At 45.8% G+C, this 23,488-nt stretch overlaps 1 protein-coding gene across 1 annotated transcript in view; it reads left to right on the plus strand.

The window, feature by feature from the left end:
* The window catches only part of SEL1L (SEL1L adaptor subunit of SYVN1 ubiquitin ligase), a 64,551-nt gene extending 60,016 nt beyond the window's left edge, over window positions 1-4,535 (plus strand). Inside the window, exon 21 of the mRNA XM_005894262.3 lies at window positions 223-4,535. Coding sequence (XP_005894324.1) covers window positions 223-432 — 210 coding nt within the window. The 3' untranslated portion in view covers window positions 433-4,535. The remainder of the gene's footprint in view (window positions 1-222) is intronic.
* Window positions 4,536-23,488: the final 18,953 nt, after the last annotated feature.

Here is a 23,488-nt window from a genome sequence, read left to right on the forward strand (position 1 = left end):
GAATTAAGTGTTTTTGTTTTTTTCAGATAAATAGCCAGTAGTGGAACTGCTGGGTCATGTGGTAGTTTTTATAGTAAAATCTTTTTTCTAAAAAAGACATTGCAAAATATTACTAAAACCAATTGTTTCAATAAATTCTGTATTTATCTCCTAATTTGTGAGGTAACTTTCCTAGCTTTACGTTTAAGTGATCATAATGATTTTTATATTATTCTCACTAAGATTCGAGACATATTCACCCAACTTGATATGGACCAGCTCTTGGGACCCGAGTGGGACCTTTACCTCATGACCATCATCGCGTTGCTGTTGGGAACAGTGATCGCCTACAGGCAGCGGCAGCACCAGGACATGCCTGTCCCCAGGCCCCCGGGGCCACGGCCGGCCCCACCGCAGCAGGAGGGGCCCCCAGAGCAGCCGCCGCCGCAGTAACCCGCCATGTCCCCCCCGACGGTGACAGACAAAGAAAGGGTTTGCTGAGAACGCTTGCATTCGGTGTAGGACTTTGGATCAGTGATCGCCACCTCCTGGAAGAGGCACAAGGAAGCGTTAAATTCCTAAAGCTGCTTGGAATCTGATGCCTTTATTTTCAGGGATAAGTAACTCTTACCTAAACTAAGTTGAATGTCCGTTTCAGTGCCGTACGGAATAACAGCTCTCAGTGGCTTCCCCCGCCCCCCTTTTTTCACCCCGGAAACATTTGCAAGGCACTCGCAGTGGTCATGTCCGCTGTGTCCAGCTGTCTGTCTTGGGTCCCTTCAGTCACTCTTTCAGTGTGCATAAGTTCTGTCAGCCGTCTTGAAGGTCTTATGCATTGACACTAGAACTGATCAGTGAAAAAAGGAAAACCCAGTTAGTTGCAAATTTAACCTTAACATGTTTGAAAGTCTGAAAATAGAACTTGCCTTTTAAGTTAAGAAAAAAAAAAAGTCCTCAAAGTGTTCCAGAACTGTGATAACCAAGGACCTTTGATCAGTCCATGTGCAAGTATACATATGCAGCGTATTTGTTCCTTTAAAAGGGAAGGTTGGGCGGTTTCTTATTATTGGTGATTGATTGTCATACTTTATACCATACTTCTCTCCTTCAAAGACTGAAAGGCCTTGTTAAAGAGTTTTATGTGAACTTCATTTCCATGGAGTGGAGTATATAGAAAACTTTGTGAACTGACTCCTTGAGCTAACACATGAACTTGCCCCACCTACTCACTGTAATTTGCTTGTTTGTTACAAGTATGCAGAGCCTTTATCTGGAGCCAGAGGCTGGACTGAACGGGAGGATTAGAAAGCAATATTGAACGACTCTGGGTGGGGTACCAGGATCACAGACACACTTTCCCAAAAGTTAACGCTTCTGTTCCCAGGATTCATTTTATTAATACTTTGCATTTCTTACTGCAAAAGAACAGACCACCCTCCTGAATTCTTTAAATGTGAAATATCCTTGCCAGGCTATGGCAGACAGAAACTACCATTACAATACTAAAACTCTAGCGAGTCAGAGATGCATTAAAATCAGTGGTTGAAGAAAGCTACTAAAGTCTCCTTGTTCAGACAGATTTTTATTTCTGCAGCTTGATGTAATGGGAGAAAATCAACCACCTGCGTAGCTACCATGTTTCATCGCCATCCCACTGTTAACAGGAGGAAAAGCAGGCTGTTACACTTCAGAACTGTCTGCTTAAGGATACGGAGAAAAGCCACCACGGCACCAGCAAAGACCACTGAGAACATCACATACACAAATGAAACACGTCAGCCAAACTCATACTCCTTTTTACAGTTGGATGGCAGCGTTCGCCAGCCTGTATCCAATCTGAGGCCCGTTTAGCGTCTGAGCAGGCTTTCTGCGCTTGCTGATCTCCGTCTGTTTCTATTAATCTTTATACTCTTTTCATAACCCCTCATGTGCCAGAAAACTTGAAGAGTTCCTTACCTGTAGACTTGTAAAACTTTGGTTTTTGAAGTGGGGATTGTATTTAGAACTAGGTCTAATCAGTCCGTAAGGAAGCTGAGGGCTCTAAATGTGAAGTTGTGTGCTTTTGTGTGTGTGTGTGTGTGTGTGTGTGTGTGTGTGTGTGTGTGTAGAGTATTATGAGAAACCTGGTGAGCAAACTTTCCTCCTGGATAGTTGCTTCTAAACCTGAAGAGGTGGTCACAGCGAGAACCATGTGTAAATGCACATCTGAAAGGTAGGCCATTTTACCCTCAGAAATGTAATGTCGCTTTGGGCAGCTCATGTAAATACTGAGACTTCTGTTGGCTCTCTTATGTGAGAGATTCGCTTGCATTTGGTACAGGATGTTCATGTCTTCACCCCTGCCTCTTCTCCCCACCCTTCAAAATAAGTATGATCCACGGTCAGAGCCACTCTCCGTTTCAAAGAAACTGTTTCATTTTATTTAAACGTTTAACAAATAACTTCTATGTTTTTCTGTCATCCACCTAATTTCTCCTTTAGCAGTATTCTTATCTCTTTATCTTTCCTTCCCTCTTAGTACTTGGAAAAAGACAATTCTTCAACAGTGGTCTCTACCCCGAGGCAGACGGGAAAAGCCGGTCTTGTTCTCCAGGTGATGACAGACTTCCTGTTGGCGTACCTCTTGCCCATGTCCTTTTTATTCATCTTCCAAATCGATCTTTTTTCTGTTGGCCTTTGTCCACCTCCTGTTTCACGCAGGCTCATTTGCTACTGGCAGTTTGAATGGTAAACCTAAAATAGTTTAGTTCCTGTGACTTCATTCAAAGACTTGTCTCGAAATCCTTGGCTCCCTTCCTCGGCCTGTACAAGGGACCTGATACCTAAACAAATAGGAACGGGGTTTCTCCTAAAATAACGCTCAATACTTAACCTAATCAAATGGCATCCATTTGAATACAATGACAGTAACTCAAGCTAGTTAATGTCAGTGACATTAAACCAACTCCAGGATTCAGGAGTTTTAATGTTAGGATTTAGAGTTAGCAGGTAGAGTGTGGCTTCACCTCTCTGCGGTAGCCCAGCTCTCCCCGTCCCTGTGAGAGGCTGTCTTCCTGCCTTCGGGGCAGCGGCAGTAGGGCCTTTGCTCAGGCTTCACCTCTCCGAGGTAGCCCCGCTCCCCGTCCCTGTGAGAGGCTGTCTTCCTGCCTCTGGGGCAGCGGCAGTAGGGCCTTTGCTCAGCTTCCGTTCTCTTGTGCGTTAGGTCTGTTGCTTATCCAACCGTTCCAGAGTCTGGAGACTCTTTAGCTTTTTATTTTCTGCTAAGAAGGTGGCACTGGTGTTTGGGGTTTGCTATTGGTTTTCTGTTTTGTTTTGTTTTCCTTTTTGTTCTTGGAGCTTTTGTTTCTGTTTTCTGGGTAAGGCTTACCTTGTTTTTAGTTTCTATTCAATGGCACAGAAAAATCAGAAGGTTTCTTTTCTTCCAAAATGATTTAGCACTTAAAGGAGATTAACTTGCGGATCATTAATCCTAATACTCTTGAGGATGTGTTCCCCTTCTGCATATGCGGTTAATTTGTGAGTTTTACTGCTAAGCCATTGTATCTCTCTATCACTGGGAAGTTGTAGAAACTTCTGCCCATGATCTGTTGCTTTATTTAAGGAGCTGCTGTTGCCTCCAGGAAACTCAAGAATTTTGTATGAGCTTTTTTTTTTCTTTCACCTCCTTTCTTTGCTCCTCATGTTCTTCAAACCAGTGTTTTGGAAGTATGCATGCAAGCCTATAAATGAAGACCACAGGTCTTCATGTATGTAGCATGTGTATTATAGTGTCTAGCTACATCTGCAAACACCTTATTCAGAGGTTTGGATTAACATTTCACATGCACATTTCAAAACAAAAGTTTTTCAGCCGTTAAACACCCCCCTTACCAAGAAGAGCAGCATGGGCTACATTTACCCCAATAACAGCTACTGTTTGTTTTAAAAGTGAATTTAATTATATGTTATACAATATTATGACTACCACTGTGCAAGAAATAAAGCAAAAGAACTTCTATTTTCATGAAAGTATTTTTCATCAGTCATTGGTCTCAGATATAAGTGAAAATACAAACTTTCTGAATACTGTACTGTCTGAGGCACTACCTGACTTTTAAATGTGTAGTAAAAAGAAGCTAAATTTCTCCTTCCACTTGGTATTTCAAGAAGATTGAAAATATTCCACGTAAAAATGATTTGCACAAGTGAAAAGCCTGTGTGTGCACGAGAAGGATGTCTTGGTTATATGTAGAGTCATCTCACAGCACCAGTTTTCCTGTTTGGAATTATAAGATGACACTGTTCTCTTTGATTTAAAAAAAAATCATAACATTTGATACGATCAAGGTGTAACCACTATTGATATTTAGGAGACATTTTAAAAGACCATAAACTGACATTGGAAAGAACACCATGGTAGACTTTTTGTAAATTTATTTTGTATTTAATTAAATTCAGTATAAAGGCTGGTGAAGTGTAATATAATTGTGTAAACAAATCCTGTTAATAGAGAGATGTACAGATTCGTTTTGTACTGTATCTTGAAACTTGTGAAATAAAGATTCCACCTCTGGTTATCCTGTATGCTAATCATGTACCATGGCCAGGCACCACTCCACACAGACTTTTTTAAAAACCTGAATGATTCAATTTTTTAATGAACCTTTTGGATTTTCAGAAGCTTTTGGAAAAACATTCATTGGGGGCGCTTTGAATCCATCTTAAATTTACTTTTAGCTATTGAAATTCAGATTTCTGTAAGTTGAGTATTATCCTCCGGAGTACTGAGAATATACACTTGCCAAGAAGCGTTTCCATGTTTAAATCCCTGAGATCTTGGACCTGAGTTGGCCTGTGATAGTAAGCGTGATTCACTTTAATCCTGATTTTACTAAAACTTAGCTACAGTGTGTTTAGGCGTTGCCTTTTCCCAGAAGGTTTTTACAGAGCTGCATACCATGCAGCACAGTGAAATGTGCATAGCATGAGTAAGAGCTCAGTAAAGGGGAAACAAAGGAGAAAACAGTATTGAATCAGGAGTGAACACTGTACAGAGATGCACATCAGAGCTGGGCTACAGACACAGCCCTGACGTCCTCGAAGCCAACTCAAAAGAAGTTGTTCAGCTTAGAAGCAGCAGATCCTTTTAAAAAGTCTGGATGATGCAGATTGTGGCAGGTGAGAAGTCGCACCTCAGATTTTACTTCTGGGAAGACAGTCAGCCACCCAAGGTGACCTTGACTAACTTTGACTGAAATCAGAGTCGTGAGGAAGTTGCACATCAGCTGAAACGTCCATAGTGTGTCCGTTCCGCCTGGCGCTGGGCGTGATCCCTGGTTGCCAGTTCACCCCTTTCTGACAAGTCAGTAAAACGAGTCCTGGGGCTTCACTGGATCCAGCCTGGAGAGAAACAGCCTCTCCCTGTTCCTTGTACAACACTAATTTTGATTGGCCACACTAACCCTGAAATTTGCTTATCCTATGTCATGACGCATACATGAATGTATGCACGTAAGAAATTACCAATAGTTTCTGTAGTAGAAACTATAGGGGGGAAAAGGATTTTTTCACTTTTTGAATGTTTTGCAAATCACTTGAGTCAAGGGAAAAATAAAATGAGCTTTAGAGTTTACCAGTTCAAAAGGAGAGGTGCCTCTATGTTACGGGTCTTGTCTGTTTCTTCCAGTGTCATTCCCACCACTGTTGAGAAAGCCATCACGCTGAACAACCTTATGGGATCCTGAAAATTCTGCCAACCTTCTGATTTACTGTTAGGATTACATTTTGAGCAAAACTCTGGTTTTCCTAGTGGCCAAATGTTTTCCATCTGGATTAATTTCTTCTAAACAGGACCTAGTGCTAATGCTGAATTATGCGTTAAATCCAACTTTTAAAAATCCCACATGATTTTTTTTCTCATATAAGTTGAGAATGTGGTCAGTTAATTGACCCAAGAACATTCATCTAAATATTTTCAGGTTTTGCTCAAATCCAGTTTCCTTGTGCCTTCTCTCTACCACCTAATACAACTCTCTTATTTAGCTTCTCAGGATTGAAAAGAATTTCTCCTAAGCCTTACATGTATCAGATAGAGATTTAAGTATCCTAAACAAGGATTCTGACTTTGAAAAATAAAGTGGTCGTCGAGTTTTACGTGATTCAGGATTTAAATGGGAACAACAGAAACCTCGGTTGCCGGAAACAGATTTATTTCAAGATGTTAAAGCCCAGCTGTTGGTTTCAGAGCTTGTGCATCTGGGTTTCCCCATTCTTCACCCATGCTTTGCCTATATTTTCCTCCCCCTTAAGAAAATTTGATTAGTTGAATTTTTTGTTGTTCTAAATGAAATTTTTTTTTTAAACAAATAAAAACTAATGCTGATCGTGCAAGGGAGGGGGAGGTAGTAAAGGGAGCCCATCCAGTTGGTCTTGTCTCTTAGGTACTAGTACAGAATTTACTTGAATGTTTTTCAGCCTCCACATTTGTTATTTCTTTTGCATACCATTTAGACAATGTTCTTTGGTAGCATCGTGAGCACTGCGTGGAAATTTACTGCCAGGACAGGTGAGAAGAGCACACTGTTTTCCCTACAGTCCCTAATTTGACTCCAGATGAAGCAAATGCTGTAAATGGAACTGTCCACACCAGAGCTGTGAACAACAGCCTCTGTTATTTCAAGGGCAAGGAAAAAAGTACTTCAAGAAGCCTTAAATGTGTTCATTGGTATTTCATCACTCACTTAAGACTTAAAAGTAATCAAAATGGCATAAGCAATGTTTTTTGTCCTCAAGTTCACTAAACCAAAGAAGGAATCTCGTAGCTCTCTCCCAGCACAGTAGAGTAGGTTTAGGAATAGATTAATACTGCTTAACCTGAGAGCAGTGAAGTAGAAGAAAGGCCTACGAACTGGGATGAAAGGCCAACCTTAGCCAGAGAAAATCTGCACTGCACCCATCAGACCTACGTCACCAATGAAAGGGACATTTTAATCACGAGTCATTATCCAGTGGCTGAGTCACGATGATAAATGGGACAGACCCCCACTCAACCTCCATGGCCTGTGGCGGGCCTCTCCCATTGACCCTCCCGAGTTGCCTAAGCCCTTCGTAGAAGATTAGTGGTCAGTCCAGCCCCCACTGAGTGGCCCTGATATGCAAAGGGAGAAAGGAAGGACACCACAGCAAGGGAGAGGAGAGATCTGGCCTGGCCTCTGGTCCTCACAGTGACTGGATGGCCTTGGGCAGACCACTCACTGTATGGTGAGGTTGGTGGCCCTGGGTGTTCATTCAGGTATTGCCAGCCCTTGGAGGTCTTCAATGCCAAAAGCAATTGAAGAGGAATGTTTCCAAGAACCAACCAGCCTGAGAAAATGCCTCACAGTTGGCATTCAGTTTGGGGTTCTGGAGAACAGGTCACCATGAAGTCCATCTAGATGTAGGTGTGCATTTTGTTCTAATATCGGATGCCCTAAATATCAAACCTGGGTTTGAGCAAACTGCAGTTTTTCTCTGTGGGACCTTATGTCCCTTCAAGACTGAAAGCTTCAGCAAGTGAATGCTGCCTTCCCGTGAAGAGACTTGAGAAGGAGAGCAGAGCGTTACAAGGGTCAGGAGGGTGGATTATGCGGCCTTGAGTCTTGCAATCTTCCGTTATGGGCTTTATGCCTTGAGGGGCTTCTTTATTTATATAAGATCTCGATTAATTCTGGAACGAAGTTTTGCAGGATCTGTTTGAATCTTGATGGGATGGGCAAATTTTGCCCATATCAACTGGAGATTTTGCCCACAAGGAATGGGGTAGCTGATTCAATGGGCACAAATGATCAGCGTTTCCAGACTCAAGTCTAGTAAAGGTCAGAGACGGAGCAAATGAACAATGTCAAAGGGTCATTTAATTCACTGGTTGGCTGGTTATTTTTTATATAATTGTAGGTATTTATTTATGTTTGGCTATGCTGGGTCTTCATTGCCGCACAGGCTTTTCCCTGTATGTGGCATGCTAAGTCACTTCAGTCATGTCTGACTTTCTGTGACCCGTGGACTATAGCCCGCCAGGCTCCTCTGTCCATGGGATTCTCCAGACAAGAATACTGGGGTGGGTTGCCACACCCTCCTCCAGGGGATCTTCCCCCCATCCAGGAATCAAACTTGCATCTCCTGCGTTGCAGGAGCCACCAGGGAAGCCCAACATATACATTACCGTGTGTAAAATAGATAAAAATAGATAGCCGGGGGAGTTTGATGTATGACGTCGGGAACCTGTCAGAAGCTGGTGCTCTGTGACCACCTAGCAGGGTAGGATGAGGAGGGAGGCGGGAGGGGGTTCAAGAGGGAAGGGACATATGTACACCTATGGTCGATTCCTACTGAGGTGTGGCAGAGATCATCACAGCATTGTCCAGTCCAGTTCAGTCACTAAGTCGTGTCCGACTCTGGGACCCCATGGGCTGCAGCACGCCAGGCCTCCCTGTCCATCCCCAACTCCCGGAGTTTAACTCATGTGTATTGCCTCAGTTATGCCATCAACCATCTCATCCTCGGCCGTCCCCTTCTCCTGCCCTCAATCTTTCCCAGCATCAGGGTCTTTTCAAATGAGTTGGTTCTTCGCCTCAGGTGGCCAAAATATTGGAGTTTCAGCTTCAGCATCAGTCCTTCCAATGAACATTCAGGACTGATTTCCTTTAGGATGGACTGGTTGGATCTCCTTGCTGTCCAAGGGACTCTCAATATTGTAAAGTAGTTATCCTCTAACTAGAAAAGACAAAATTAAAAATGGCCTCCAGGAGCTTTTGAAGACCAAAGCGGCTTCCATGAGTTCTGTGATTCTAAGTTAACCCCAACTGTCACCACCCCAACCTGTGTATAAATTTAGAACAAGACCTCCCACGTCCATTTACCCGAAATAGCTGAGCTAGTCAAAGAGTCGAGGAGAAGGCAATGGCACCCCACTCCAGTACTCTTGCCTGGAAAATCCCATGGGCCGAGGAGCCTGGTAGGCTGCAGTCCATGGGGTCGCATAGAGTCGGACACGACTGAAGTGACAGCAGCAGCAGCAGCAGCAGCAGCAAAGAGTCATGACAGCTAGTGGAGGCGCGTGTGCATGTGCTGTGTTCATCCCGGCAGGGCTGTTCAGGTCTCACACTGCCTGCCTGCCTCCCTCTGCCCTTTGTCCCAGCCCACTTTCCTCTCGTCTCCGCATTAAATCAGGTGCACCTGTTAGGCACCCCTGTGTCTTTCCTTTATAGCACTTCTTATTGATTATTCACACTGTTTAATCTTGGTCTCCCTGTTGGTAAATCCCTAGAGAACAGACACCATCTGTGTCTCATTCCCCAGTGGACACCCAGAGCTTGGCATGATGCCTGACATAGCAATCAATTTGGTACATGTTTGAGTTGGCTTAAAACTCAACATTCAGAAAACTAAGATCATGGAGTCCAGTCCCATCATTCCATGGCAAATAGATGGGGGAACAGTGGAAACAGTGTCAGACTTTATTTTTTGGGGCTCCAAAATCACTGCAGATGGTGATTGCAGCCATGAAATTAAAAGACGCTTACTCCTTGGAAGAAAAGTTATGACCAACCTAGACAGCATATTAAAAAGCAGAGACATTACTTTGCCAACAAAGGTCTGTCTAGTCAAGGCTATGGTTTTTCCAGTGGTCGTGGATATATGTGAGAGTTAGACTGTGAAGAAAGCTGAGCGCCAAAGAATTGATGCTTTTGAACTGTGGTGTTGGAGAAGACTCTTGAGAGTCCCTTGGACTGCAAGGAGATCCAACCAGTCCATCCTAAAGGAAATCAGTCCTGAATGTTCATTGGAAGGACAGATGTTGAAGCTGAAACTCCAATATTTTGGCCACCTGATGTGAAGAGCTGACTCATTCGAAAAGACCCTGATGCTGGGAGGGATTGGGGGCAGGAGGAGAAGGGGACGACAGAGGATGAGATGGTTGGATGGTATCACCGACTCAATGGACATGAATTTGAGTAAGCTCTGGGAGTTGGTGATGGACAGGAAAGCCTGGCGTGCTGCAGTCCATGGGATTGCAGAGAGTCAGACACGACTGAGCGATTGAACTGAACTGAACTGAGTTAGTGGAGGGACTTAAAAGCAACATTATGAAAAGAGTTATGATCCAGAGCCAGCTCTTGAGAAAACCAGCCTCGACGCAGACATATGTGAAAGGTTTATTACCGTGTGGCTCACCCGCGTGGTCTAAGTTTTCCCTGTTCTCTTTCGTGGTTCTTCCCATCCGCACACAGGGAGGGGAAATCCCTGCTTGGACACAGCTCTAAGTGAGCAAGAGGAAAATTGGTCTGTCTGGAACTGGGTTCTGTGGCCCATGGAAGGTCCTCAAACTCCCACCCTGCAGAGGGGGGAACTGTGCCCCAGAAACAGAGGCAGGAGAGCTCTACGCTGGGGGCAGCTCACGGGAAGTGACGAAGCAGGAAATGTTAGTAGGTGAAAGTGCCCAAGTGTTAGTCGCCTAGTGATGTCCAACTCTTTGTGACCCCATCAGCTGCGGCCTGCCAGGCTCCTCTGTCCGTAGGGATTCTCCAGGCAAGAATACTGGAGGGGTTTGCCATGCCCTCCTCCAGGGGATTGTCCCGACCCAGAGATCGAACCCAGATCTCCCAATCTGATTGCAAGCAGATTGTTTACCATCTGAGCCACCAGGGAAGCCCATAGTTCACAAGCCACCACTGAAAAGAAACCACAGTGTCCTCCGAGGGGCAGGTCCGCTCACTACCTGGACGCTCATTGAGACCCTGTGCCAGGAGAGAGCAGCGCTCAGATGTGGCAGAGGGGGGTAACTGGGCCGCTGGTGCTCCCTGAGCTGCTGCTGTCTCAGGTCCACCTGCATACAGTTGTCTGGGAAACGGGCCTTTCCCCACGAATCTTCCTTCATCCGATAGACAGATATCATCATGAGAACATGATGATAAAAACCTGGCAAAGGAAACAGGTAGGGAATTCACTTCGGGTTTTTTTCAGAAGTCTTTCCAAGTAACATTGCTATGACAACCTGATGGCTAAATGGACTTTCCTGCTGGTCCAGTGGCGAAGACTCCTTGCTCCCAATGTAGGGGGTCAGGTTCCATCCCTAGTCAGGGACCTAGATCCCACGTGCTGGGACTTAGACCCAGCGCAGCCAAATAAATAGAAAAAAAAACAAACATTAAAAGGAAAGGAACAACAACAACAAAATCACTGACAATGAAGAAGTCTGCAAATATCTCTTTATGACTGAAGCACCTCACTCCTCTCCGGGGATATTGGGCGGTTATCCGGCCATATTCATCCTATTTCCCTCCTGCAGGTAACTTCCCTTGACTGGTTTTCTTTGTGTAACGGGGAGGGCAAGATCCAGGAGAACCTGAATTCACACGCAGGCATCTCCTCCTACTGTGCCTGGTATCACTTGTCTCCAGGGTGGATGGTAAATTGAACTGCGCTGTAATTCAGACTCTCTAAGTCATGTTTTTTTGTTGTTTCATTTCTATCCTATGTCCTGCCTAGCTAATCATTTCAAATCTATCGAAAATTTCCTCTGAAAATTAACTTTACAGTTCGCACAGGTTCCCCTAGAGGACGCCAAAGGGCTACATCTGATGGAAGATGAAGGCTGGAAAAGTCCTTTCTTGGCCAGGTAAGATCCTAGAGGGGTCTGCTCCCATGCTTTCCACAGTGACACCATTGTAACTGCTAGAAGCATCACAGGACTTAGCAAGTGCCCTGCACCAGCAGTGTGGGTTGTGAAATGCACACCAAGCTTTCTTGCTGTGTCACTGGCACGAATGATGTCCCCAGCCTCCCCCAAATATTTCAGTCCTTGTAGGGGGCCCAGTGATGGCTGCCCAAAGACATTTTCATGCCAGCCCTAGCACCTGTAAGTGTGACCTTGTTTGGAAAAGTTTCAGGGTCTCGAGATGATATTTCCTGGATAATTGGAGCTGACCCTAAATCCGATGACAGCAGTCCTTATAAGAGAAAGGCAGAAGGAAAATTCGGCTCAGACAAAAGAGGGAACACAGGGAAGAGAGTCCACATGAGTACGGAAGCAGAGACTGGAGGATGCACCCACAAGCCCATGAACATCTGGAGCCACAGAAGCTGGAAGAGACAAGGAGGGAGTCTCCCCGGGGCCCTCCCTGGAGGGAGCGCCCCTCGATCTTTGGACTGTTGGGCCCCAGAACCATGAGCAAGTAAATTTCTATTGTTTCAAGCCATCAACTTGTAGTAATAAGTTACAACAATCCTAGAAGACGAATATAGTCATACTGCACATTCTCAGAAGGGGTGAAATGGCCCCCAGGGAGGAGGAAATTGTTTCTTGGAAGGGGGCAGGGAATGCATGAATAAATCTGAGATACTGCAGTGATTTGTCGCCCTGCAAAGGACCGCAGTATACAAGCAGATATGCAGTCTATCTGTGGGTGGTTTAGTTGCTAAATCATGTCCGACTCTTGCAACCCCATGGATTGTAGCCCACCCGGCTCCTGTGTCCATGGGATTTTCCAAGCAAGAATACTGGAGTGGGTTGCCATTTCCTCCTCTAGGAGATCTTCCTGACCCAGGCATCGAACCCAGTTCTCCTGTAATGGTAGATGGATCCTTTTCCGACTGAGCCACCATTATCTGTGATACTAAAAATAATAAAACCAGGGGGAAAAAAAAAAAATCTAACCAAGGCTCCTTATGGGAATGATCATTTTTTCCCCACACTGAAAATCACTCCTCTACACTTATGCTGCACACACATCAGTGCGGGGAGCGAGCTCCGCCCATGGCAAAGGTCTTGAGGAAGGAGGCTTGGCATACGCAAAGGCGGGATCAAGCCTCAGGAGTCTCCCTGGAAATTCTCGGGCATCTACCCCCAAAACCAGAGTCTGCCTACTTTCTGCTTTGTGCTTTCACCTACACCTCTGACTTTATGGGGGGCTGTCCCCCACTACCTCTCTCTGAAAAAAGAGTTAGCTTACAGCTCCAGTTAATAATTCCTGGGTGTGACAGTGTTTCAACCTACAAACTCCTTTGGAAGTCCTCTAGCCTGCCTGAATAGGTTTTTCCGGCCACATGTGATTGCTCAGAGCCTCCCAACTGTGAGAGGCAGGAGATGTTCTAAACTGTCTAAATACAGATTCCTTTGAGCAGTTAAAAGATTGATTAGAAATTGTATTGGTGAAGGGCTTTTCACTTGTTGGGCCAATGTTTGCTGCTAAGTCTCCATATCCCTTACCTGCTGTGTCCCTGGCAGTGTATTGATTAATAGAATTGGTGTAAATAGTAGCTTTAGTGTTTGTAACCTGGGACCCTTGAGTTAATTCTTTTTCTTGTTATAGCCCACCACACCTTTGCCCTGTAGGAATGCAACTTTATCTAATGCTTTTGGAGGGTGGCTCCTGACCAATCACCTTTAGAGAAAAATAAGTTTTCTGAAGAAAGGGTCTTAAAATGTTAACAGGCCTCCAGGCCAGAAGATGATGCAAATCACCTAAGCTTTTGCATATGGTAAGTTTGCAGGAAGAAAGCCTGGCTTGCTGCATGACTCTACCCCTTCCCCCATTATCCTCTATGCATAACTTAAGGTATAAAAACTACTTTGGAAAATAAAGTGTGGGCCTTGTTCACCGAAACTTGGTCTCCCCATGTCGTTCTTTCTCTCACCTTCTGGCTGAATTATTCAGCCTCTTTTCTCCACTGAATTTCCTCACTGAGCTATCCTCATTCTATTACTCTTTATATCCTTGATTAATGTTTAATTAAGCAATTGTTTCCTGATCCTCGCCTACGCTGTCTCTCCTTCGAATACCCTGGATCAGTCGGGGCTGGACCCCGGCACATCAGTGCTACTTTTAATTTTTAAGATTACATTGTAATCAAAAGTGGAATCCAGCCACTTGCCACTCAAAAGCCATTAAAGAGGATGGGTTGGTGGAAAGGAAAATCTGCTTTGTTTTGGATGCCAGCAAAGGCAGAGGAGATGCCCCCCAACCCAGAAAATCAGGGGGCTAGCGCTTTCATAGGCTGAGGAAGGGGCCTACATGTAGAAACAGCACAGTCAGCTCTGAGAGGCATCTTGAAATTGGTCATCAGTGGTCTGACCAGCACCATCCTGTCTTAAGTGCGCTAAATCCTCAGTTCCATGGAAGGTTTGGTCCCATTCGCTTGAGGCCAATTCTCAGAACTGTGGCAGCTTCTGTCATGGCTACAGTCTGGTCATCGTGTGATAATAGTTGACTTCTCCACCTTGGGGGAGGGGGTCGGATTCAGTATCTATAAGACAACTCCCAGGATATGACTCAGAATGTTATCTCCAGCCCTTGAGAAGGAACTAAAGGTCCTCGACTATGCTTAATGACTACGTTATTATTATTATTAGGTCTCCTTTGACTATTTCCCTTTGTTTCTGTGTTTTCTTACTTCTCTGATGAAAATTATTCTTGACTGAAGTTTCCCACAGGGCTTCCCTGCTGGCCCAGATGGTAAAGCGTCTGCCCGCAATGCAGGAGACCCGGGTTCGATCCCTGGGTCGGGAAGATCCCCTGGAGAAGGGAAAGGCAGCCCACTCCAGGATTCTTGCCTGGAGAATCCCATGGACAGAGGAGCCTGGTGGGTTATCGTTCACGAGATAGCAAAGCGTCAGACATGACTGAATGGCTAACACTCCCACAGGCAAAAGGCAGGCTGAGGACGTGGGGGTGAGGGGGTGATGGCAAGGACCACAGGGTCCTTCTCCACTTCAACATGAGGAAACATTAAGATGTTACAAAAGAGAGAGAAAAGCAAAATATAGCCGGAACCTAAACTTTTTTTCCTCAGGGAAAGGCATTTTAGGCTCCTCCTTCTTTTCTACAAGAGCATCTTGATGAAAGTGAAAGAGGAGAGTGAAAAAGTTGGCTTAAGGCTCAACATTCAGAAAACTAAGATCATGGCATCTGGTCTCATCACTTCGTGGCAAATAGATGGAGAAACAGTGGAAACAGTGACAGACTTTCTTTTTTGGGGCTCCAAGATCACTGCAGATAGTGACTGCAGCCATGAAATAAAGAAATGCTTACTGCCTGGAAGAAAAGTTGATGCCATCCAACCATCTCATCCTCTGTCATCTCCTTCTCCTCCCGCCTTCAGTCTTTCCCAGCATCAGAGTCTTTTCCAATGAGTCAGTTCTTCGCATCAGCTGGCCAAAGTATTGGAGTTTCAGCTTCAGCATCAGTCCTTCCAATGAATATTCAGGACCAGTGTCCTTTAGGATGGACTGGTTGGACCTCCTTGCAGTCCAAGGGACTCTCAAGAGTCTTCTCGAACACCACAGTTCAAAAGCATCAATTCTTCGGTGCTCAGCTTTCTTTACAGTCCAACTCTCACATCCAAACTACTGGAAAAACCATAGCTTTGAGGAGACTGACCTTTGTTGGCAAAGTAATGTGTCAGGTCTAAGCCAGTCACTGCATCCTGTATCCTGTTGACTTGGGGATTAAACTTACAACACAGTGTTCAGGTTTTTTCATTGCTGGCTTCCTAAGGAATCATTTTAGATATTTTTTCCCTAATCACATCCTTCTGCCCTCATGGAATTTTAATACCCCTGGCAGAGTCAACCCTTGGTATTCATAGAGCATTGGTTCTGGGATCCGCTACTGATACCAAAGTGAGTTGAATGGATGTTCAAATCCCATGGCCCGTATCCAAGTCTAGACTGAATATGTGTCTTATGTATTGCATGCATGGCTGTGCTTTGTAAATAAATCACAGCCCCTGTCAAGAATCCACTTTCACCCCTTGGGGGGTGGGCAATATCATCCCATTAAGAATGTATAGTGGAAGGGATTTCAACACTTTTGATAATACCAAAAGGCTGGAAATCACCTAAATGTCTATCAGTGAGGACTATTTGAATGAACTGTGATACACCCAAGGAATACAATACACACACACACACACATACACACACAGGAGGAGTCCTTCTGTGTACTAGTAGAAGATCTCCAAAATACATTAAGTAAAAAAGTGCAAGGAGCAGAACATTTACAAAGTGGTGTCATTCTTATACAAGCAGAGAGGAAGAATATGTATCTGTATGTGAAAATCGACCAGTCGTGTCCAACTTTTGTGACCCCATGGACTATACAGTGCATGGAATTCTCCAGGCCAGAATACTGGAGCGGGGGGTAGCCTTTCCCTTTTCCAGGGGATCTTCCCACACTGCAGGTGGCTTCTTTACCAGCTGACCCACTGAAGTATCACAGAAAAGATACATATTACACTGGTGACAGTGGTGTGCTTAAAGGGAAGGAAACAGAGTGGCCCCGATGGGGAATCAACTTTTGATTGTGTGCCCTGGACCATGGCACTGTGCTGCCTGTTCAAATGTTAAATTAAAAGCAAAAAAAAAAAAATCTGAATGTTAAGTTAGCATTTATGCTTTTTGGCATATGTTCTTAAAATATTGGTGCTAGTAGAATCAGTCGTGTTTCACTCTCACGTCACCAGCTGAAAGATTCTCTCATGAGTGGGATTTAAGGACACGATAGACAAGCAAGTAAGTGGCTTTTGCCTCAGTTTTCTGTTTCTGCAACACTGGACTGGGTGTTTTGTTTTGTTTTTTTCACCACCATGGGGTTTTCCATAATACCTCCACGACTGGACGCCAACTCTGCATGGCGTTTGAAAGCGGACCTTCCCGGACTCCCCATCTTCCTCTCTCCTCAAGCCCTCAGTGACTCCTGCGTAGCTGTGTGTGGACTACCTCCACTGTGGTTTCTACACTGCGTTTTCACACCTGCCACACTTATGTCTTCTTCAGGCAAAGTACCCTTGCACAGTTTGCTGGATATCCTGCAGCTAGAAATTGCCCCAAACATTCCTGCCTTCGGTGACTCATCTTCTAGCATGAAGAAGCGTCAGGCAGCCAGGAGCCCTTTGCCTGTTTAGTTTCCTGGGTCCTGCCCCTTTCTCTTGTTAAGGCTGTCACGCAGTTGGATGACGCCTCATTAAACTCTTATCTAAATCCAGTCGTCCGGTTGCCACCAACACATAGTAACGGAGTGCCGAGTGTGGATTCGTGGGCTCTGCACGGTTTCCACTCCTGAGCGAGCCCCTGGCTTCAGTCCAAAAGCAAGTGCCAGGGGCATTCTGGCGATGATTAACTCGTACAGAATCGTGGACACACACACACAAATCGTGGCGAATCACTGATGTCCTTTTTACAGGGTGTGGAAGCTCTGTGAATGTGGTGGCCTGTCTGCAGCAGCTAAGTCAGCAGCGGTGATGTTGTTGCACTAGAATTGTCACCATTCAGGTCAGTGCAGTCCTCAGTCATGTCTGACTCTTTGCAATCCCATGAACCGCAGCACACCAGGCCTCCCTGTCCGTCACCGGCTTCCGGAGTTTACTCAAACTCACGTCCATCGAGTCGGTGATGCCATCCAGCCATCTCATCCTCTGTCGTCCCCTTCTCCTCCTGCCCCCAATCCCTCCCAGCATCAGGGTCTTTTCCAATGAGTCAGTTCTTTGCATCAGGTGGCTGAAGTATTGGAGTTTCAGCTTCAACATCAGTCCTTCCAATGAATATTCAGGACTGATTTCCTTTAGGATGGACTGGTTGGATCTCCTTGTGGTCCAAGGGACTCTCAAGAGTCTTCTCCAACACCACAGTTCAAAAGCATCAATTCTTCGGCACTCAGCTTTCTTCACAGTCCAACTCTCACATCCATACGTGACCACTGGAAAAACCATAGCCTTGACTAGATGGACCTTTGTTGGCAAAGTAATGTCTCTGCTTTTGAATATGCTATCTAGGTTGCTCATAACTTTCCTTCCATTAATTCATCAGTATTCAATTTTTGAATGCTTGCAAGTAAGATCTTAAGAAATAACTCACACCTTAGGTTTGGTGGAAGGAGCCAGGCTTCCATCTGGTCAGTGTGGACTGGCCAAGAGTGGAGATGAGAGCTGAAGACCTGTGGGTGGAGGATGGGAGGTGGCCCTTCCTACTGAAGTGCTGGGCTGCGTGGGGGTTGTCAGGAGCTGATAAGAAAGGAGGGATCAAAGAGGGTGTGCGGGGGCTGCAGTTAGAGGGGCAGCTGACCTCTGGGGGTCTCTCTTTCCAAAGACATTTTTTTCATTTTTCGGCCACGTCAAGTAGTGTGCAGGACCTCAGTTTCCCAACCAGAAATCAACCTGTGCACCTTGTGTGGGGCCCATGGAGTCTTAATTATTGGACTGCCAGGGAGGTCTTCCAAGGACAATTTTGGTCCAATTCATCATTGGTCATCGTTTTGCCCTCCAGAGAAAAGAGCTAGTTGTATATTCAGCAAGTGAAAGTCTTCCATTCCTTGGATGCTTATGAGAGCTTGTTCAAATTTCCAAACCGAAGCAGAATTCAATTAAAATGTGTATGTCTATCTTTGAGATTCATGCTGGAAATAATAAAAGAGACATTTATTACGAGGGTCTGGGGTAGGTCTCAGAATCGATACAAAAGCTGAAGATGCAGGCAGCTCTCATGGTCTGGCTCAGGGTCCCCAGGCTCTGGGACTTAATTCATGTTGATCTGAGGTGGGGCTGATGTAATAATAATAGAAATAAAGTGCACGATAAATGTGATGTGCTTGAATCATCCTGAAACCAACCCTGCTCCCCCACGTCCGTGGAAAAAGTGTCTTTCACGAAAGCAGTCCCTGGTACCAAAAAGGTTGGGGTCTGCTGGGATTGAAAGTGTGAGCCCCACTGTCGGAGATGATTCAAATCTCTAGGCTGACCCGTCAGCCAGGGTGGGGCCCGGCACTTGATTGAGAGCCTCACTAAAGACCCTGATGCTGGGAAAGATTGAAGGCAGGAAAAGGGGGTGACAGAGAATGAGATGGTTGGATGGCATCACTGACTCGATGGACATGAGTTTGAGCAAACTTCGGAAAATGGTGAAGACCAGGGAAGCCTGGTAGGCTTCAGTCAATGGGGGCGCAGAATCAGACACGACGGAGCGACTGTACAACTCTGACAGTCTGAGACAGAAGAATCTCCTGCAATGAGTCCCAACTTTTCTCAGTATGATTTTTTTTTCAAATTTCAAGGACCACCATGTAATTGTTGTCATACTTTTGTATATAAAAACAGTTAACGAACAATGAAGGCGCACAAATGCATTTACCGGCGGCTTGCAATAACTCTCACTTCCACCAGGGTGCATCAGTGCCCAGGTTTTCAACAATACAAAATCGACAACCATTTAGGGGAGATGAAATTAGTTTCACCTGTGACTTCCAGTAATTCACCTAATTTGTTGACAGCTCTCCCTGCACCGCTAATGTAAGGATGGACTTTGAATAACTATTTTGGAGACTTCTGTGGGATCAAAGAAAAGACATGATTCTAGTTCTGCCTTTGTGTCTGTTGGCTGTGTGATCTTGGCAAATTATTAAGTTCAAATTAAAATAACATGTTCCTTGTCTTCCTCATAGAGTTGTTCCAAAGAGAAAATGTCTTTAACCTAATATATTATTCAGCTTAATCCTCTGCAAAACTCTCACCTCTCTCTCCACCACACTTCTCTGTGAGCAGTTAGCAATAATGGATGTTAAGTGCTCCTTTAAAAGCAAATTGTATCTACTCCACAGTTGTTTTCTCTTTGTCTCCTATAACTATCTCCCAAGTAACAGTTCTTCAAAAAAAAAAAGGGGGGGGGGGAACAAATGTTCTAGATCTGAACTGTCCATTATAATAATAACCATTTGGCCCATGTGAGGACTGAACACTTGAAATGTGGTTAGTCTGAGCTGAGGTGTGCTGTAAAGTATAAAATCTACACCAATTGTCACAGATTTAACAACAACAAAAAAGGTGTAAAATATTTCATTCATAATTCTTGACTATATGTTGAGATAATATTTTGATACATCAGCTTAAATAAAAGTATATTACTAACATGATTCTGGCTACTGAAAAATTTAAATGATGTATCTGACTCCTTATATTTCCACTGGGCAGTACCGGTCCTGACAATGTAGGTTTTCAGTGTCTGTCCTGCTATGAGTTTCTGTTTTAACCATGAGCACTCTGAGAAGGAAAAGAAGTTCTAGGTAAGCCTAAGACTTAGCTCTTCCACAGATTTATCCTACAGAAACACACACATGCAGGTGCCTGTACAATATGCATATGTTTGCGATACTGTCTGTAGCACGAAGAAAAGAGCCGGAACAGCCTAAATGTTCAGGAACTGCGGCCCAGCTGCTTCTGTGCAACATTATTACAAAGGCAAGACATTCTCCACAAAACCCACTAGAGATATCGGATACCTAACATGAATACCGGAGAAGGCAATGGCACCCCACTCCAGTCCTCTTGCCTGGAAAATCCCATGGACGGAGGAGCCTGGTAGGCTGCAGTCCATGGGGTTGCTCAGAGTCGGCCACGACTGAGCGACTTCAGTTTCACTTTTCACTTTCCTGCATTGGAGAAGGAAATGGCAACCCGCTCCAGTGTTCTTGCCTGGAGAATCCCAGGGACCGGGGAGCCTGGTGGGTGGCTGTCTATGGGGTCACACAGAGTCGGACACGACCGAAGTGACTTAGCAGCAGCAGCAGCAACATGAATACCATGTTACATATGAATACTTATTCTGTTCAGTCTGTCTGAGATGAGACCTCTCAATCTCTATGTTTAAAAATGTCCTCAAGAGATTCTGATTTCCAGATGTTTGACATACACTAAAATAATTTATGAGTACATGTAACTATAGGGAAAAGATATCCATGACAGTGTTTAGAATAATATGTGTGCTGTGTGCTTAGTCACTCAGTCATGTACAACTCTGTGACCCATTGGCCTGTAGCCCACCAGGCTCCTCTGTCTATAGGATTCTCCAGGCAAGAATACAGGATTGGGTTACCACGCCCTCCTCCAGGGGATCTTCCCCTCCCAGGGATCAAACCTGTGTCTCCTGGGTCTCCCGCACTGCAGGCGGATTCTTTACCCACTGAGCATTCAGGGAATATATAATAATACCAATACAGTATACTAACGCATATATATGGAATTTAGAAAGATGCTAACAATAACCCTGTGTACGAGACAGCAAAAGAGACACTGATGTATAGAACAGTCTTATGGACTCTGTTGCAGAGGGAGAGGGTGGGAAGATTTGGGAGAATGGCATTGAAATATGTATAATATCATGTATGAAACGAGTTGCCAGTCCAGGTTCGATGCACGATTCTGGATGCTTGGGGCTAGTGCACTGGGACGACCCAGAGGGATGGTATGGGGAGGGAGGAGGGAGCAGGGTTCAGGATGGGGAACACATGTATACCTGTGGCGGATTCATTTTGATATTTGGCAAAACTAATACAATTTGTAAAGTTTAAAAATAAAATAAAATTTAAAAAATAAAAATAGTATTACATGTGTGTATATGAGTACAAGGGTTTCCCTGGTGGTAAAGAATCTGCCTACAATGCAGGAGACACAGGTTCCATCTCTGGGTGGGGAAGATCCTCTGGAGAAGGAAATAGCAACCCACTCCAGTATTCTTGCCTGGAGAATTCCATGGAAGGAGAAGCCTGGCTACAGTCCCTGTGGTCTCAAAAGAACGGGACCAGACTTAATGACTAAACAACAGTGTGTGTACAAAGACATATTTAGGCATAGAAAAAAATGTGGAAGGTAAGATCCCCGACTGTTAGCTGTGGTTGCCTGGGGGAAGTGGAAGAGGAAGAAAAGATGGATTTTTCCATTTTTACTTACAGACTTTGGTATTTGTTTGTTTGAAAGTGAAGGTCACTCAGTCGTGTCGGACTCTTTGCAAGAGTATGAACTATATACAGTACATGGAATTTTTCAGGCCAGAATACTAGAGTGGGTAGCCTTTCCCTTCTCCAGGGAAGAACTTCCCAACCCAGGGATAGAACCCAGGTCTCCAGCATTGCAGGCGAATTCTTTGCCAGCTGAGCCACCAGGGAAAAGTGAAAGTGAAGTTGCTCAGTCGTCTCCCACTCTTACTGACCCAGGGATCGAACCCGGGTCTCCAGCCCTGCAAGCAGACGACGTTACTGTCTGAGCCACCAGGGAAGCTCCCCAAGCCCATTTGTTTGTTCAGGCATCACTTTAAAGGGAGGAGGAGGAGGACTTGTGATTTCACCATCCCCCAGTGTTGGGGAGGGAGGCTGCCTGAGGCCGTCACTGGTGCTCACAGCGCAGCCCCGGGGTGTGTGTATGTGGGGCAGGGGGCCGGGAGTCCCCGGGGGGCGGGGGCGGGGCGCGCCCTTCCCCGGAACCCCCCGCCCGGCCCCGCAGCTGCCCCTGCGCGGCTGCCCTTCTCTCTCCGCTGACCGACGCCTCCCGGGGAGCCCGGAGCCGCCTTGAATCTGGGATCTGCGGAGAGAGCTTTCCAGATCGCCCCTTGGCCGGTGGCAGAAGCCAGAGGCGGTGAGGTCATCACCCCCGCACAGCTGCGACCTATTTCAAGGAGACAGGTGGCGGCTCTGGCCTCCTCCCCTCTGGAAGCTGGCTGCCAGAGGCCTCCTCAAGGGCGACCCCAGCCCTGGACGCCTCTGCGGGGGCCAAAAGGGGCACCTGGGGTGGCCCGGTATACTCGGGAGCCCACAGACACTTCCTCCCTCCAGAACGGCAGGCTCGGCCCTGGTGACACAGACTCCCGCTGGGGGGAGTCATCTGCCCACTCTGCACCCCAGACCTGCAGGATCGGAATCTCTCGGGTGATATCGCCCATCAGCCTTTTGCAGGCTCCCAGGTGATTCGGACAGGCAGCCAAGGTCCAGACCACTGGTCTAACTCAAGTGCCCCAATCCGCAGCAGCCCTGGGAAATGTGCTAGAAATGCAATCTCAGGCCCCACCTGCGACTCTAGTGAATCAGAACCTGCTTTTCCACAAGGTCCCAGGAGTGCACCTGAGGGTTTGGACTCCTTGGTGGCTCAGATGGTAAAGTGTCTGCCCGCAATGCAGGGAGACCCAGGTTCAATCCCCCGATCACGAAGATCCCCTGGAGAAGGAAATGGCAACCCACTCCAGTACCCTTGCCTGGAAAATTCCATGGAGGGAGGAGCCTGGTGGGTTTACAGCCCATAGGGTTGCAAAGAATTGGACAGGACTCAGCGACTTCACTTTCTTTTTTTCTTGAGGGTTTGGGGGTTTCCCAGGTGGCGCTAGTGGTAAAGAACCCTCCTGCCAATGCAGGATGGACATAAGAGAAGGGGGGTTTGGTCCGTGGGTCACCAAGATGCCTGGAGTAGAGGATAGCAGCCCACTCCAGTCTTCTTGCCTGGAGAATCCCCTGGACAGAGGAGCTTGGCGGGTTACAGTCCATGGGGTCACAAAGAGTCAGACAGGACTTAGCACTCCCAGGGGTTTGGAAGTGTTGCTATAGGCAGGGGCTGGGAGATAAATAGGCTCTGAGGGCTTGCAAAAAGGAGTGGAACGTTCACAAAACCCCTGACTCCTGTGTGCCCTCAAAGACCTCCTTAACCTCTCTGAGCCTCATTTGCCTCACTGATCTAATGAAGATAA

Source organism: Bos mutus, chromosome 10 (assembly GCF_027580195.1).
Source record: "Bos mutus isolate GX-2022 chromosome 10, NWIPB_WYAK_1.1, whole genome shotgun sequence".
Lineage (NCBI taxonomy): Eukaryota > Metazoa > Chordata > Mammalia > Artiodactyla > Bovidae > Bos > Bos mutus.